Source organism: Salvelinus sp. IW2-2015, linkage group LG8 (genome assembly GCF_002910315.2).
Source record: "Salvelinus sp. IW2-2015 linkage group LG8, ASM291031v2, whole genome shotgun sequence".
Lineage (NCBI taxonomy): Eukaryota > Metazoa > Chordata > Actinopteri > Salmoniformes > Salmonidae > Salvelinus > Salvelinus sp. IW2-2015.
Genome location: NC_036848.1, coordinates 11,769,092 through 11,786,491, shown reverse-complemented (window position 1 = coordinate 11,786,491; position 17,400 = coordinate 11,769,092). Strand labels below are relative to the sequence as shown.

At 41.4% G+C, this 17,400-nt stretch overlaps 1 protein-coding gene across 1 annotated transcript in view; it reads left to right on the top strand.

Moving 5' to 3' along the window:
* LOC111967410 (diacylglycerol kinase theta) overlaps nt 1–12,375 on the top strand; it is a 28,371-nt gene extending 15,996 nt beyond the window's left edge. The window contains exons 8-23 of the mRNA XM_023992393.2: nt 1,668–1,768; nt 4,341–4,555; nt 4,735–4,825; nt 5,030–5,084; nt 5,225–5,286; nt 5,454–5,604; nt 5,795–5,833; nt 6,397–6,512; nt 6,645–6,796; nt 7,241–7,389; nt 7,494–7,672; nt 7,816–7,916; nt 8,191–8,337; nt 8,548–8,659; nt 8,846–8,998; nt 9,137–12,375. Of these exons, the coding sequence (XP_023848161.1) occupies nt 1,668–1,768; nt 4,341–4,555; nt 4,735–4,825; nt 5,030–5,084; nt 5,225–5,286; nt 5,454–5,604; nt 5,795–5,833; nt 6,397–6,512; nt 6,645–6,796; nt 7,241–7,389; nt 7,494–7,672; nt 7,816–7,916; nt 8,191–8,337; nt 8,548–8,659; nt 8,846–8,998; nt 9,137–9,238 (1,925 nt within the window). The 3' untranslated portion in view covers nt 9,239–12,375. The remainder of the gene's footprint in view (nt 1–1,667; nt 1,769–4,340; nt 4,556–4,734; nt 4,826–5,029; nt 5,085–5,224; nt 5,287–5,453; nt 5,605–5,794; nt 5,834–6,396; nt 6,513–6,644; nt 6,797–7,240; nt 7,390–7,493; nt 7,673–7,815; nt 7,917–8,190; nt 8,338–8,547; nt 8,660–8,845; nt 8,999–9,136) is intronic.
* Nucleotides 12,376–17,400: the final 5,025 nt, after the last annotated feature.

Here is a 17,400-nt window from a genome sequence, read left to right as displayed (position 1 = left end):
GATACAGTCATATAATCTGTCTGTAAACAATTGTTGGAAAAATGACTTGTGTCATGCACAAAGTAGATGTCCTAACCGACTTGCCAAAACTATAGTTTGTTAACAAGAAATATGTGGAGTGGTTGAAAAACGAGATTCAATGACTCCAACCTAAGTGTATGTAAACTTCCGACTTCAACTGTACTCATTCCATGGTTTTTCTATATTTTTACTATTTTCTACATTGCAGAATAATAGTGAAGACATCAAAACTRTGAAATAACACATATGGAAACATATAGTAAGCAAAAAAGTGTTAAAGAAATCTAAATAGATTTTAGATTCTTGGAAGTTGCCACCCTTTGCCTTGATAACATCTTTGCACACTCTTCGCATTCTCTCAACCAGCTTCATGAGGTTATACACCTAGAATGTATTTCAATTAACAGGTGTGCCTTGTTAGAAGTTAATTTGTGGAATTTCTTTATTTCTTAATGCGTTTGAGCCAATCAGTTGTGTTATGACAAGGCAGGGATGGTATACAGAAGATAGCTATATTTGGTAAAAGACCAAGTCTATTTTATGGCAAGAACAGCTCAGCTCAAATAAGCAAAGAGAAACGACATTCCATCATTACTTTAAGACATGAAATTCAGTCAATCTGGAAAATTTCAAGAACTTTGAACGTTTCTTCAAGTGCAGTTGCAAAAACCATCAAGCACTATGATGAAACTGACTCTCATGAGGACCACCACAGGAAAGGAAGACCCAGAGTTACCTATGCTGCAGAGGAGAAGGTCATTAGAGTTAACTGCACCTCAGATTGCAGCCCAAATAAATGCTTCACACAGTTCAAATAGCAGACACATCTAAACATCAACTGTTCAGAGGAGACTGCGTGAATCAGACCTTCATGGTTGAATTGCTGCAAAGAAACCACTACTAAAGGACACCAATAATAAGAAGAGACTTGCTTGGGCCAAGAAACACGAGCAATGAACATTAGACCAGTAAAAATCTGTCCTTTGGTCTGATGAGTCCATATTTGAGATTTTTGGTTCCAACCGCTGTGTAAGGGCAATTTGACCAAGAAGGAGAGTGATGGAGTGCTGCATCAGATGACCTGGTCTCCACATTCACCCGACCTCAACCCAATTGAGATGGTTTGGGATGAGTTGGACCGCAGAGCGAAGGAAAAGTAGCCAACAAGTGCTCAGCATATGTGGGAACTCCTTCAAAACTGTTGTAAAAGCATTCCAGGTGAAGCTGGTTGAGAGAATGCCAAGAGTGTGCAAAGCTGTCATCAAGGCAAAGGGTGGCTACTTTGAAGAATTTAAAATCTATTCTGATTTGTTTAACATAACACTTTTTTGCTTACTACATGATTCCATATGTATTATTTCATAGTATTTAATGTCTTCTCTATTATTCTACAATGTAGAAAATAGTACAAATAAAGAAAAACCATTGAATGTGTAGGTGTGTCCAAACGTTTGACTGGTACTGTATTTTGTGTTGCTTTAACTGTGTGTGCTATTTGGAGCATGACACTGAGCTAACGGGTCCTAACGATCCCAATGTTCAGCATTTGCTAATGTTTAGTAATCTATTCTAATCCTAATTATACAGGTCCATACATGTAGAATTTCCCACGTTTGTCTAAAGAGTTTTTTTTTTTCAAATTTCAGGGAAGCAGGTTCTCAAGGTGTTTGATGGGGACGATGCAGTCAAGCGCAGCCACTTCCGTTTGGTCTCCATTCCTCGGATAACCAAGAATGAGGAAGTGGTGGTGAGATTCTCCCCATTCCCTAAAACTGGATTAACACTGGATTATTTCCGCTTTTTTTCTGGCATCAAGTGATTAATTGTTTTTAGAGTGCATTTATTTTTCTCCCATCACTCCTTCCTGGATATCTGCTGTGTATGCAGCCTTTAGCCCTGTTCCGCTCACACCTAATTCAAGGTCCTGATGTTCAGCTGGTCAGCAGTGGTGTTAAGTACTTAAGTAATACTTTAAAGTATTTTTACTTAAGTCTTTTTTTTTCTTCATATCTGTACTTTACTATTTATAATTTTGACAACATTTACTTTTACTTCACTACAATCCGATGAAGGAAAAGGAAACCGCACACTGCTCTTGATAGTATCACCGATATTTAATAAGCTTACGTATCGGCCACACGGCCTTCGTCAGAGCTTTTGGGATTTTTTGAAAGTTGCACCCTTATGTAGACCTGGCTCCACCCACATCCGTTCTACACATCGAAGGGGGTTGGAGGCAAAGGAAAATAAATAAGTGCTACCAAATATAACAATGTGCATTTCATAAATATTACAAAAGTGTATAAATAAGGCGTATTGAACACTTCTGTATAATCTCAATGAGGACATAGCAAGTTCATTAGTCATTGGGTACATCATATGAAAAACGTCAGAATAATCTACAAGAGACACACATTTCATGTTCCAATTCACAGCATAACATACAAAGGCATTTCATCATTAAGTCCTTTTGGAAACAATGTCTGGAGGGTGAAAATCCAAAAACATTCTCTTTTACTCAGAGTATTATTAATATCACCTCCCCTGTCTGATATCTTAACTTTCTCTATGCCACAAAATCTAAAGTTGGAAATGTCATGCTTCATGTCATTGAAATGTACAGCGACTGGATAATCCCTGTCGTTTCTCCTGATTGAACTTTTATGTTCACTAATTCTCTGTTTGAGAGAGCGGGTGGTTTTACCGACATAACAGAGCCCACATGGACATTTAATAATGTAAATAACATGGGTGGTGGAACACGTAATAATGTCATTTATTTGGAACCTTTTTCCTGTGTGTGGGTGACAGAAATATTGACACTTCATCATATTGTTGCACTGTGCGCATCCTCTGCATTTATAGCTACCATTTGGTAGAGGGCGTAAAAGTGCTTGGCTAATTTTCTTAAGTGGCTGGCAGTTGGCATGAACCAATTTATCGCGTAAATTGCGACCTCTCCTATACACAATACGTGGTGGATATTTAAATTCAGCCGGCAAAGCTGGGTCCGATGATAAAATATGCCAGTGTTTCTTGACCACCTCTCCCACTTTTCGCGAATTCAAAGTATATGTAGTTGTGAACATTACGGAGTGTTCTGTAGCTTTAGCGGGTCTTTTTTGTAGCAGTTCATCTCGTGTTTTTTCCAATGCCAAGTTATGAGCTTCATCCACACATTGTGACGAATAGCCTCTTTTTAGAAACCTCATGCGCATCTCCGCTGCTTTTTCTAGATAATCATCTGTGGAGTGGCATATACGGCGCAGTCTAAAAAATTGGCTTCTTGGAAGTCCTCTTTTTAATGGCTCAGGGTGGAAGCTGTCACCCTGTAATAGAGTATTTCTGTCCGTTTCTTTTCTATATAGACTTGTAAACAAGGTTCCATTTGATTTCTCAATCCACATATCGAGATAATGAACACGTTTAGTGTCACGTTCAATAGTGAATTTGAGATTGGGGTCAATGTCATTGAGTAGTGCCATAAAATCTGACAGTTCTTCTTCAGTTCCTACCCATATACAAAAAATGTCATCAATATATCGATACCACTTAAGGACTTTATTCAAAAATGGATTCTCGTTTTCATTATTAACAAAACGTTCTTCAAAAAGACCCATATAGAGGTTGGCATAGCTCGGAGCAAATGTAGAACCCATCGATGTTCCATTCGTTTGGAGATAGTATTCATCATCAAACCTGAAATAGTTGTACGTCAAAACATATTCAGACAACTCTAGAATGAAGTTTGTTGGTGGATATTCATTAGTATCTCTGTCTCCCAAATAGTGTGCTAGTGCTGCCAGCCCCCCCACTTCACTACAATCCAAATGAAAATAATGTACTTTTCACGCCTGTATCAAGAGAACATCCCTGGTCATCCCCACGGCCTCTTAACTGGCGGACTCACTAAATCTTCGTTTGTAAATGAGGTCTGAGTGTTGGAATGTGCACCTGGCTATCCGTAAATTTAAAAAACAGGAAAATTATGTTGTCTGGTTTGCTTAATTTGAAATGATTTATACTTTTACTTTTGATACTTAAGTATATTTTAGCAATTACATTTGCTTTCGATACTTAAGTATATACCAAATACTTTTATACTTTTACTCAAGTAGTATTTTAATGGGTGACTTTTACTTGAGTTGTTTTCTATTAAGGTATCTTTACTTTACTGAGAATTGGGTACTTTTTCCACCACTGTCTCTGCGAAGTGTTTAAGTACTACTGGTCATTAGAATCAGGTCAGGTGTTTCAAAGCCTGCACTCCCAGTAGGTCTCTCCAGGAGGATGATCACTGATCTAATCCCTGTCTGCAGGAGTCAGCGTTGAGGACCTTCTACATCTCAGATGACTCGCTGGACTACGAGCTCCAAGACAACGGCCAGCAGGCTCTACACAGCAATGACATCCTCAACCGTAACGGCACCCCTGACGAAAAGGCCATCTTTAAGGAGAATGTGCCGGAGACGTGGCTTCTAAGGGCCAAACCCCAGGACACAGAGGTCCTCAAGGTTTATGCTGGCTGGCTCAAGTGAGTACTGCAGGGGGACAATACTTAGTCATTGGGCAAATCTCAAATGACTATTCCCTAAAAGTGCATTACTTTTTGAACAAATCCTTTGCTGATGCCTAATGAGTTGTTCCCATGGTAAAAGTTGCCCTTATACCATACCTCTATCTCCCATCTCTACTGCCTGGCTCTGTTTACAGGGTTGGTGTGGCGTACATATCCATCTCCATCTCCAAGAACAGCACAGTGGATTCTGTCATTAAGGAGGTCCTCACTCAACTGGGAAGACAGGTACAGCTTACCAGCAGGTCTCCAACATAACACACACAGTCCACCTTAACTGCAGCTTGGCACATACCTTGGCACGAGTATTGTTCACGGAAATTGCAATTAATGGTTGTACTAGAGACTCCATTCCTCTGACTGTATAAACGTATCTGTTAATGACAACCCTCGTTCAACAATACTCTTGTTTGGTGATGCTCTTTTCTCCAGGACGAAGACCCATCCAGCTTCAGCCTTGTGGAGGTTTACATGGGCAGTAAGCAAGGTCAGGAAACAGGGAGGTGGCAGACCTATACATCAAGGATGGGTTTTTACATAGCAAGTGTCACACTCTGTTTATATGCCTTCATTACTGTATCTTATCAAAGTTCACTGACGGGGTGTGTTCTTTCTCTCCACATTCAGTTCAGAGACAAGGGCTGACAGGCCAGGAGCTGCTGCTGTACAAACTGCAGGAGATAAGGAAGGTATGAGGAACTTTAACCTGACCTGTTTATGGGTGATTGGGTGTGCATAATGTAACAAAATGTGGAAAAGGTCAAGGGGTCTGATTACTTTCCGAATGCACTGTATGTGTGTGTAGGTGTTTATGAACAGGCGTGTGTGTTTATCTGTGTCTTTTTGTTTCTGACAGATCTCCCTAAGGCAGATGAACCAGACCCGTTTCTACATAGTGGAGAGCAGGAAGCAGGTTGTGCAGGTCAACCTGCTGCTAGAGGGACTGCCTGTACAACTGAGCAAGGAGGAATATACAGACCTGCTACAGGAGCACTTAGCTATCAAGAGTGAGTCTACACACATCACATCACCATGCTGCTCCTTTTCTAGAATTAAAAGGGAAGGAATCCCACAGTATTCAGTGTTGTTCCGCTTTACCCCAGAAATCCTCCCGAACATTTCCCTTGAAATGGACTATAGTTGATTGAAGTGTGATTAGGACTGTTGTTAACTAACTAATGTGAATCTGCTCCTTAGGTCACTTGGTCACCATCACACATGTTTACGGGAGCCAAGGTGGGTATGTTGCCATGGAAACAGCCAGTGGAGCACCACCTTCCCTTTTCCAACCCCCTCCATCTCATCCCACTCTTTTCTCCCCACAATCCCCTCCCTGTCCCCCTCCCTGTGCCCTCATTCCACATCATCCCCATTCAGGACACACAGGCTTTAGTTGGCTCTGAAACAGACGGTCTGTTCTGAGCTGTGTGTCCCTGCTTGACACTGCTCAAGTCGCTCCTCTGTTGCCGCAGGCCACTGCAGCAGGATCCTGCCCCATTCAGTGTTACATAAGCCTCTTTCTTACTGACTGTGAGTGTCCCACTGCAGCTGCCACTTCCCTAGAGCTAAATGGGCCATTTATATCAAGCCTGATGTATGGCCCACAGCCATTTATCTTGTGATGTCTTCATTATGATAAACCATTTATTTGTGGAGAATGTTTGATGCAATACATCCAAAGCACTAAATGTCATCACAACATTGAATGTGTGCCAGTCTGGGCTATATGAGAGGTCCTATTTACAGTGCTTGTTATGCAAAATCACATCCTGAGGTTTGCTTGTCTGTCTGAGTTGTAGGTGCAGTAGTGGTGCAGATATCGTGCTTCTCTGAGGCTGAGAGGATCTACATGTTAGCCAAAGACACGTCTGTCAGCAACCAGCAGCTCACCTCTCTTGTCCTACCAGAGATCATGGTAATGCTACGTCAATGTGACGTAAACAAACCCAGATCCCAGTTGAATGTGTAATTTACGTGAACTGAACCTTTTAAAGAAGCCGGCTTGCTTTACTCCATTGACATTGCTGTTGTTGTAACTCCCCTGCAGCACAACACGTTGCCCAAAGGTGGCTCGCCCCTACTGGTGTTTGTCAACCCCAAGAGYGGCGGGCTGAAGGGCCAAGAGCTTCTCTATGGCTTCCGGAAGCTTCTCAACCCCCACCAAGTGTTTGACATGACCAACGGGGGACCGTTGCCTGGGTGAGACAAATGGTGGTTAGCCTCATTCAGCAGTGTGATGTCAGAGCTGTTGTGTTTGTAGAAGGGGGGTCTGTGTTGTGCAATGTTTTTTCCACAAGGTCTTTGGAAGGAGTTTTTCGACTATATGTTTGTTAGCCATGACACGGACACAATTCTTTTTTGCCAACCAGCGAATACATGATTGACTTTAAATATATATGTTGTAGAAAATAATAGAAACATTATTATTTATATAAGAGATATGTATATATATATCTAACTAGCTTACTAGGCTATAATTCTAACCAATGAAAGAGATAGATATATCTAACTTGCTTACTAGGCTATAATTCTAAACCAATGAAAGAGATAGATATATCTAACTAGCTTACTAGGCTATAATTCTAACCAATGAAATAAACATCTTATCTCTTTTATTATGTTCTTTTTTTCTATCCTCCACAGACTGCACACGTTTAGAGAGGTACCCCGCTTCCGGGTTTTGGTGTGTGGGGGAGATGGGACGGTGGGCTGGGTCCTGGGGGTCCTGGAGGCCATCCGACACAAACTGGTCTGTCCCGAGCCTCCCATTGGTATTGTCCCACTGGGCACAGGTGAGAGGACACACCCTTCTCTTCTGATCACTGTAGTGTGCGTAGGTTAGCTTTAATCAGCGGACATCAGTAGTTGAACTATTCCCCCCAATGCCTTCCATCAGGTAATGACCTGGCGCGGATCCTGCGCTGGGGGGCGGGCTACAGCGGAGAGGACCCCCACCACATCCTTGTGTCTGTAGACGAGGCGGAGGAGGTGCAGATGGACCGCTGGACCATCCTGCTGGATGCACAGGAAGTCACAGAGGACGGCAAGGAGAACGCCTTCCTGGAACCACCAAAGGTACAATCAGATGAATGCAGATATAACAATGGCAATAGCTATAATTTGAATCATAACTATAATGCCAAGAGATCTATTCAGTTGATGCATGGGCGCGCTGGTCGTCGTGGTCATTAATTTACTGGTGGTCTCCCTTGTTGCAGATAGTGCAGATGAACAATTATTTTGGGCTGGGCATCGATGCTGAGCTCAGTTTGGACTTCCACCATGCCCGTGAAGAAGAACCAGGAAAGTTCAACAGCAGGTAGGAGACCACCTCCAGTAAGAAGTTGCTTTAAAATGTCTCAATAAAGAGAACATCCCCAAAACGACTTATCCTTGTTGTGTGTGTGTAGCAGTGGAGGCTGCTGAGGGGAGGACGGCTCATAATAATGGCTGTAACGGAGCTAATGGAATGGCATCAAACACATGGAAAACATGTTTGATGTATTTGATACCGTTCCACTAATTCCGCCCCAGCCATTACCACTAGCCCATCCTCCCCAATTAAGGTGCCACCAACCTCCTGTGGTATGTAGGTTCCATAACAAAGGTGTGTACCTGAAGGCGGGTCTGCAGAAGCTGAGCCACACACGGAACCTTCACAAGGACCTTAAACTGCAGGTGGACAAACAAGAAGTAGAACTGCCCAGCATAGAAGGCCTCATCTTCCTAAACATCCCCAGGTAGGAAATACACACAAAAACACACAGGGTTAAACTCTAGACGCGACTGACAGTCAGACACTCATGACGCATGACATTCACTTCAAGATGCATGCTCATGAAGAGGAATGGCCTCACACACGGTCCCCTTACCCACTCAAACCTAAAAGTACATAATGATCTGAAACACAGTCAGTACTTACAACTGCGTGTGTGTGTGTGTGTGTTCAGCTGGGGCTCTGGGGCAGACCTGTGGGGATCAGAGGGTGACTCGCGCTACGGGAAACCCCGCATTGACGATGGCATGCTGGAGGTGGTGGGGGTGACCGGGGTAGTGCACATGGTGAGTTCATCACCTACTGCCCTTACTCTGTTTAGTACCACGTATGTCCTGATACCACAGAGAAGAGAGAGATCAGCACTAAAAATGATCCCAGTGTTTCAGAACCTTTTCTCCAGTGTACAGCGTTAAAATCAGGATACCACGAATGAGTTTTGTATACAGATATATCTGTGTTGTGTGGTCCAGGGCCAGGTGCAGGGCGGCATGCGTTCTGGGATCCGTCTCGCCCAGGGCAACTACGTGCGTATCACAGTGACCAAGCCCATCCCTGTGCAGGTGGATGGAGAGCCCTGGATCCAGGCCCCTGGAAATATCATCATATCTGCAGCAGGCCCAAAGGTAACCGCTTTTTGCTACTATAATGGGGCAAATAGTTACAACTTTACTGTGGTGTCCTTCACCAGGGATGCAAATCTCCCATACCTATCTATAAAGTCAAGCGCTGTTAAGCTATCATGTCCTTGATGCTGTGTTCAGGTACGGATGCTGAGGAAGTCCAAACACAAACAGAAGAAGCAGCCTGCCAGCCTGAAAGAGAGGCGATCCGAAAGCCCTTCGTCCAGCGATGGGGGACACTGACGCCCCCCCCCCCCCCCAACACCTGCTCCTTGGTGTCACCATGTGAGCATGGTGGCCTGTTGGCTGCTCTAAACAGCTGTGGCAGTGGCCTATGTGCCCCATAGGCTCTCAGATGGTTTGCGTAGCTAGCACTGTCAGCTACTGGAGTGTTACATTGATAAAGGAGGAGATATCACAAGCATTTAGCAGTCCCTCTCATTCTCATCTTACTGCTTATCAATTTCACAGCTGTTGGGTTCAGTTGCCCCAGTTAAGATCATTCAGATTAGCTTCGTCTGATTTGTTAGTTTGTTTTATTTTTGCAGTCCTTCAGAGTTGGTATGGCCTGGTATTTATCAGAGACAAATACATTGTAACAATTGGCCATGGTATTATCTGGTACTATAGCATTTGGTACCAGGTGGTTACAATGAGTCCCCAAGAAACCAAGAGGGGTTTATAAACAACATGTAATTATTGTGTTACCGTGTAATATCAAAGTAAATACCAGACGGTAAAATAAAGTGTAATTGTTGCTTTTTTTAAAGTTCAGACATCAAGCTGCTTGCTGGATTAACGTCAAATAGKCTACTACTTGACAAATGATCTACTACTTGACAAATAGGTTACTACTTGACATAGGTTACTACTTGACAAATAGGCTACTACTTGACAAATAGGCTAGTACTTCGCAAATATTCTACTACTTGACAAATAGTCACTTACTACTTGACAAATAGTCTAGTACTTGACAAATAGTTTAGTATTTGATTTTACAAAGTACTAGTATTAATGTAAAACAACTTACCAAAGTCAAAATGCTTACGTGTAGTATATTAGAGTGAGAAAAAAAACGCACTATTTGCTTAAAACCCCACTGGCCATTCAATAACAATTCTAGGAAGTGCATGTGAGACATTGCATGTTATTTAATACATACATGTTTCATTCAGTTGTAATACTTTGAGGAAAATCGATATTCCAAGTGGAGACTTACGACAGCAGCCTCAGAAATATGCACATCCGCACAGACAAACACACTCCCATCTTAATATTCAGACTCAAGTCTGTAGCCAAGTTCCTCCTATTGTTTATAACCTGTCTCTGTAGCAGTCACCCTCGCTGCAGAATAAGTACTCACCTTCACTTAATGCCTCACAAATGTATTCCAAACATAAGTATCATTGGATTTGAATGGAATCATGAATGTTACACTCCATTCGTTGTTTTACATATCTTTGTTGCTGCTCATTTTTTGTAGCTGATGGAATGAATGCAGGGAGGAGACCACCAGCCAATCCTAAATCTGCATTATAAACKAGAGAGACTTGTGTTGGATTTCTCYAGTCATTTGCCTGGAGGTCATGTTTCATTCATAGTAGAGATGGTACGCCTGAGTACCTGTTCTCTTGTTGTCAGCACTTCGTCCGCATTCCTGGTGATGTAGAATTTACAAGAAATGCAGTCATGAAATGACTCCTTCATTTGAAGGAGGATCTCATTTTTTACACTCCAGCACATGTGATGTCGTCGGAACAGTATTTGATTGATTCTAAGTTGACTCACTTTTGTGACTTGGTGCTAGTGTGTAGCAAAACGTTTGAATCTTTCACTCCACTAGCAGCTTCGGGCCCTATTCAATCAAAGCTGGTGTTGTGGTTGAGTCAGAATCTGCAGTCCTTTTATGCAGTGTGAAAGTATTTGTGAAAGCACAGTATTTCCAAGGTGCATTGACAGCTAACTGGGCTTGAATGAATAGGGTCCTAGACAGTTCGGTCCTCATGGCCCAGTAGACACACCCACTGTGGTGATTTCACCTGTGGTTCCTCATTGGCCATGTTCCAATCATCGTAATGGCTTCCTTTCCTTGTCTCCTCTCCTTCCTGACCACTAGTAAATGAAAGGATTGAATAGGTACTCACCATATACCATAGAGACTTATGACAAGGACATGAACCCATTTTAGACTGAGGGGACACAGCTATTGTGTTGTGAAATGCATGAATAGTCAACAGCCTGTGTAAAAGAAAAACGGGAGTAAACATGGTGATGTTTTTAGCTGTTTAGCTCTAATATGAGATTGTTTATTCCATTTAGAGGCATAAAGTGTTTCTGTGTATACAGTATGTGAAGACAAGGATTGGTTTTAGATCAATAAGTATCTTTGGTATCTGTCTGGTGTCAATGGTCAGCTCTGTTCTGCAGTGCTCATTGGGATAGACAGTCTTTTACAACCATTGCTGTAATGCTTTAGTCACACCATAACTCCATCACCAAAAGTAATCCACTCCAAAGATAATGCTCCAATAGGAATGCCCCTTTAACCCTTCTCATAAGACTGAAGAATGTCCACACTAACGGATGATTTGAAAAGACATGGAAGAAGTGATGACTGATTGCTGGCAAATGCATCGGCACACAGTTTGATGGCTATCAATCATAACATTTTTGTGTTTGCCCTAAAAAGTGCCATTATTTTAATAAAAATTGTATTTCTCCTCAATGTTGCCGCACTGAAAACTCCATAACAGCATTGCGTCAATGCCCAAGGTACTGTTTTGTGTTGAATGTCGCTTATGTGTATACCGTAGTAAGTTTACAGCTTCTGCATCATTTGTGCCTGTTGCTGTGCGATGAACCTTCAGGCCAAAGTGTCGTTCTGTGGTGTCATTAGACCTAAACTCCACGTGGTGCCTCATTCAAGTGCTTCTAGAACCTTGGTGGTATTACCTGTGCGTCAACGTGTTTAACATGATGTGTGATCCACTCCTGCTGGTGCAGTGATTGAATATCTTCATCTAGGCATTTTTAGACCATTTTGAGCTAATGTGCCTATAGATTACTTATTTTGTCAATTCTGTGTTTTTATTTGATTTGCTGTAATAGAAGGTATTTTACGTTTTTACCAAGTTTCAATGGGAGTTAAAAGCTAAATGAATAAATATGTATATTTTTGCAGACAAAAGCTGTTTTTAGTTTGAACTGTAAATTGCACTAAATGTATTGTTTTACAGATGCTTTTAGGTGTTAAGTTTGGTTACTCTGATGTTTAAAAAACTAAATCTAAAGATATATGTGAAAATAACGAAAGATGTATGAAAAGATACTGTGTAACAATTGTGTCCAGTTAAAATAAAATCAAGAAACGGGACATCTCATGTATTATTGTACCTGAGTTTTTATTGTATTTGGGAAGTCATGCCCGGGTCGAATACTACAAGGGAGAAACGGGTTGCACTCTTTTACGGTACTGAAATCACCAGGTATTTTACATTGCATCAAGTAGAAAATAATTTGGTACCAGATAGTAGCAAACATATAAGTGCTAGAAAGTGAATGACATTTCTTTGTCATGTGGCTCAGGCTTTGTTGGGCAACTGGCTGCCTGGCGAGGCCCCCCTTTTGTAGGCGCGCAGATCTATTAGCCTCCAAAAAACTCAAACTCAGTCGGGGTCTCAACTTTGAGAGTTAGAACAGTACACAAGGTGCAATTTCAAAATGTGGTTGCGCATCACCAGTTAGTTTCTTGTTATGTCAGTCACTGACAGTCTCTCAATTAGCCAGGCCAGCTAAAAATGTTTAGCTGTCTAGACCACTTTATCAATCTATTTACATGTGTAGTAATCATGTTTCAATTACCAACCGGGGGCCCCCATTGATTTTGTTAGTCACTCTCACTCGTATATAAAAAATGGCAAACATTTCTCTCCATCCCATTGCAAAATAAGTAGAATTGCATGAAATTTGTTTCCAAAATTGCAAAAGAAGTTCTCTAAGCCCCATGGCAAAATGTGTAGAATTGCAGGAAATGAATTATAAAATTAATTTTTTCTCTCTTCTGTCACTAATGTATGCACTTACTACTTACTGGAAGTCGTTCTAGATAAGAGAGTCTGCTAAATTACTAAAATGTAATGTAAAATGTTGTTAGTTAACATCCCAGCTTTACCATACTACGTAATGGTCACCAGGCGGCAGGTGCTACCATAGATATATGTATTTAATTTTTATTCAAGCTTTATTTAACTGCGCAAGTCAGTTAAGAACAAATTCTTATTTACAATGACGGCGTACCAAAAGGCAAAAGGCCTCCTGCGGGGACGGGGCTGGGATTAAATAAATAAAATATAAATATAGGACAAAACACACATCACTGTCACGTTCCTGACCTTATTTTTCCTTTGTTTAACTTTGTTTAGTTGGTCAGGACGTGAGCTGGGTGGGTAGTCTATGTTTTGTGTTTCTATGTTGGGGTTAATGTGTTGCCTGATGTGGTTCTCAATTAGAGGCAGGTGTTTGACGTTTCCTCTGATTGAGAACCATATTAAGGTAGGGTGTTCTCACTATTTGTTTGTGGGTGGTTGTCTTCCGTGTCTGTATGTCTACCACACGGGACTGTTCCGTTTGTCGTTYGTGTATGTAGTCTGTTCCTGTTCGTGCGTTCTTCGTAGTTTCTAAGTTCTCAAGTCAGGTCTGTCTACATCGTTTATTTGTTTTGTAGTTTGTTAAAGTGTTTTTGTGTTTCGTTCTTTCATTTAAATAAATCATTATGTCAAACTATCACGCTGCGCTTTGGTCCAATCCCTACTCCTCCTCTTCAGACGAAGAGGAGGAGAACAACCGTTACAATCACGACAAGAAACAACACAACACTACATAAAGAGAGACCTAAGACAACAACATAGCAAGGCAGCAACACATGACAACACAGCATGGTAGAAACACAACATAACAACATGGTAGCAACAACATGGTAGTAGCACAAAACATGGTACAAACATTATTGGGCACAGACAACAGCACAAAGGGCATGAAGGTAGAGACAATAATACATCACACAAAGCAGTCACAACTGTCAGTAAGAGTGTCCATGATTGAGTCTTTGAATGAAAAGATTGAGATAAAACTGTCCAGTTTGAGTGTTTGTTGCAGCTCATTCCAGTCGCTAGCTGCAGCGAACTGAAAAGAGGAGCAACCCAGGGATGTGTGTGCTTTGGGGACCTTTAACAGAATGTGACTGGCAGAACGAGTGTTGTATGTGGAGGATGAGGGCTGCAGTAGATATCTCAGATAGGGGGGAGTGAGACCTAAGAGGTGTTTTATAAATAAGCATCAACCAGTGGGTCTTGTGACGGGTATACAGAGATGACCATTTTACAGAGGAGTATAGAGTGCAGGGATGTGTCCTATAAGGAGCATTGTTAGCAAATCTGATGGCCAAAAGGTAAAGAACATCTAGCCGCTCGAGAGCACCCTTACCTGCCGATCTATAAATTATGTCTCCGTAATCTAGCATGGGAAGGATGGTCATCTGAATCAGGGTTAGTTTGGCAGCTGGGGTGAAAGAGGAGTGATTATGATAGAGGAAACCAAGTCTAGATTTAACTTTAGCCTGCAGCTTTGATATGTGCTGAGAGAAGGACAGTGTACCGTCTAGCCATACACCCAAGTACTTGTATGAGGTGACTACCTCAAACTCTAAACTCTCAGAGGTAGTAAAAACACCTGTGGGGAGAGGGGCATTCTTCTTACCGAACCACATGACCTTTGTTTTGGAGGTGTTCAGATCAAGGTTAAGGGTAGAGAGCTTGTTGGACACTAAGAAAGCTTTGTTGTAGAGCATTTAACACAACATCCAGGGAGGTGCCAGCTGAGTTTAAGATTATCATCTGCATATAAATGGATGAGAGAGCTGCCTACTGCCTGAGCAGTCAATGTTGTTGATGTAAATTTAGAAGAGCGTGGGGCCTAGGATTGAGCCTTGGGGTACTCCCTTAGTGACAGGCAGTGGCTGAGACAGCAGATTTTCTGACTTTATACACTGCACTATTTAAGAGAGGTAGTTAGCAAACCAAGCCAAAGACCTTTCAGAGACACCAATACTCCTTAGCCGGCCCACAAGAATGGAATGGTCTATCGTATCAAAAGCTTTGGCCAAGTCAATAAAAATAACAGCACGACATTGCTTAGAATCAAGGGCAATGGTGACATCATTGGTTGCAGTGACACATCCATAACCTGAGCAGAAACCAGATTGCATACCCGAGAGAATACTATAGACATCAAGAAAGCCAGTCAGTTGATTATTGACAAGTTTTTCCAACACTTTTGATAAACAGGGCAAAATAGAAATAGGCCTATAACAGTTAGGAGCATCCTTATCTCACCTTTTAAATTCATTATGCCGATTATTTGGCAAAAACTTTCTTAAACAGAACGAAACGGGAGGGAAACTCTCGTTGCAACTGTTTTGGATTGATGATTACATTGCAAAGAAGAAGTTGAATATACTGCTACGTCACTGGGTATTTCACTGCGGTCAAGTGAGCCGACACGCGAAAAACGCATGGTGCGTTCAACACAAGTGGGAACTCGAAAGAAAACCGACGTCAAGTCATGACGTCAGTGATCTTAACGTCGGAAAGTCTGCGCTCTAGAAAGGCCCGAGTTCCCGACTTGGAATTTCGAGTTGGATGACTATTCAAACCGAATTTCCCCATTCGGGGCTCGTTTTTTTTTCGCGTTTCCAGTTATCTTGAACGCATGGAATTCGGAGATTTCCACGTTTTGAAATCCGAGCTCCAAGTTTTTTTGAACGCGGCAGCAGTCAAGCTATCTGCGCTTAGCTTCCTCCTGAATTGTTGTGCGCGAATACACAACACTTTACGGCATCAGGTATTTTCTTGTAAGGAGATAGACAATAGACAATAGCTACAAATCATTCCAATCAAACAGTTTGAAGCACAGGTATTCAATCTTCCATAATCAAAATTATACCAAATCGTTTATTTCATTTTTGCTCCTTTTGAAAATGTACTTTGATATCACGGGTAGCGAGAGGCTGTAGTAGCCTAACAAGGGTGCTGTTTAGCAAATGTTCAATTGTGAAAGCAAGACGTGTTTACAGTCATGACATAATATACACACACACACACTCACACACACACACACAGAGCAATATCTAATTGAGCTTAATATGTTTTCTTTGTATTTCATTAAAGATAAATTATATAATTATGTTTAGTGTTAAATAACTACATTTAGTTGATCTGTCCCACATTCTTTATCTTTATCATTTTTTGATGTAAAATATATATATAAAATAGCTGTACAAATGGCTGGTATACTTTTTAATATTTTTTATGTGTGACACTAGTAGATCATTAATCCAGTGTGATGACCATTTTATGCCAGTTTAAAATATTGGTTATTCTACACTGAGTGTACAAAACATTAGGAACACCTTCCTAATATTGATGCACCCACATTTGCCCTCAGAATCATTCGTCGTGGCATGGACTCTACAAGGTGTTGAAAGCGTTCCACAGGGATGCTGGCCAATGTTGACTCCAATGCTTCCCACAGTTGTGTCAAGTTGGCTAGATGTCCTTTGGGTGGTGAACCATTCTTGATACAGACGGAAAACTGTTGAGAGTGAAAAACCCAGCAGCGCTGAAGTTCTTGACACACTCAAACCGGTGCACCTGGCACCTACTACCATATCCCGATCAAAGGCACATGCATCTTTTGTCTTGCCCATTCACCCCGCACACATACACAATCCATATCTCTTAAAAATCCTTCTTTAACCTGTCTCCTGCCCTTCATCTACACTGAGTGAAGTGGATTTAACACGTGACATCAATAAGGGATTATAGTTTTCACCTGGATTCACCTGGTCAGTCTATGTCATGGAAATGTTTTCTATACTCAGTATATTAAAGTGAACTTTGAGGGTATTTAACTCAAGTGTTCCACAGACAAAATGTCTGGTAAACATATTTTGAGATGTGAGCCACTAGTAGATAATTAATCCAGTGTGATGACTGTTGCATACCATACGATGCCCATATTATGCCAGTTTAAAGATGTTTTGTCACATGTGAGCCACTAGTAGATCAATCATCCATTGTCATCAATATTGCAAGGCATAACATGCTCATATTATGCCAGTTCCAAGATGGGAAAAAATACTTGTTTTGCCCTATTATCGTGAACTTTGAGGGATTCTAATTCAACGGTAACACAGAAAAAATTGATGGTAAAAATGTTGTCACGTGTGCTACTAGTAGATCAACAATAATTTTTGACTGACTTAATTTAAATATTTTTAAAGAATTTTTATTAATTTAATGAAATTATATATGTTATAGGTTGAAAACAAATCTAACCCTGTACAGTGA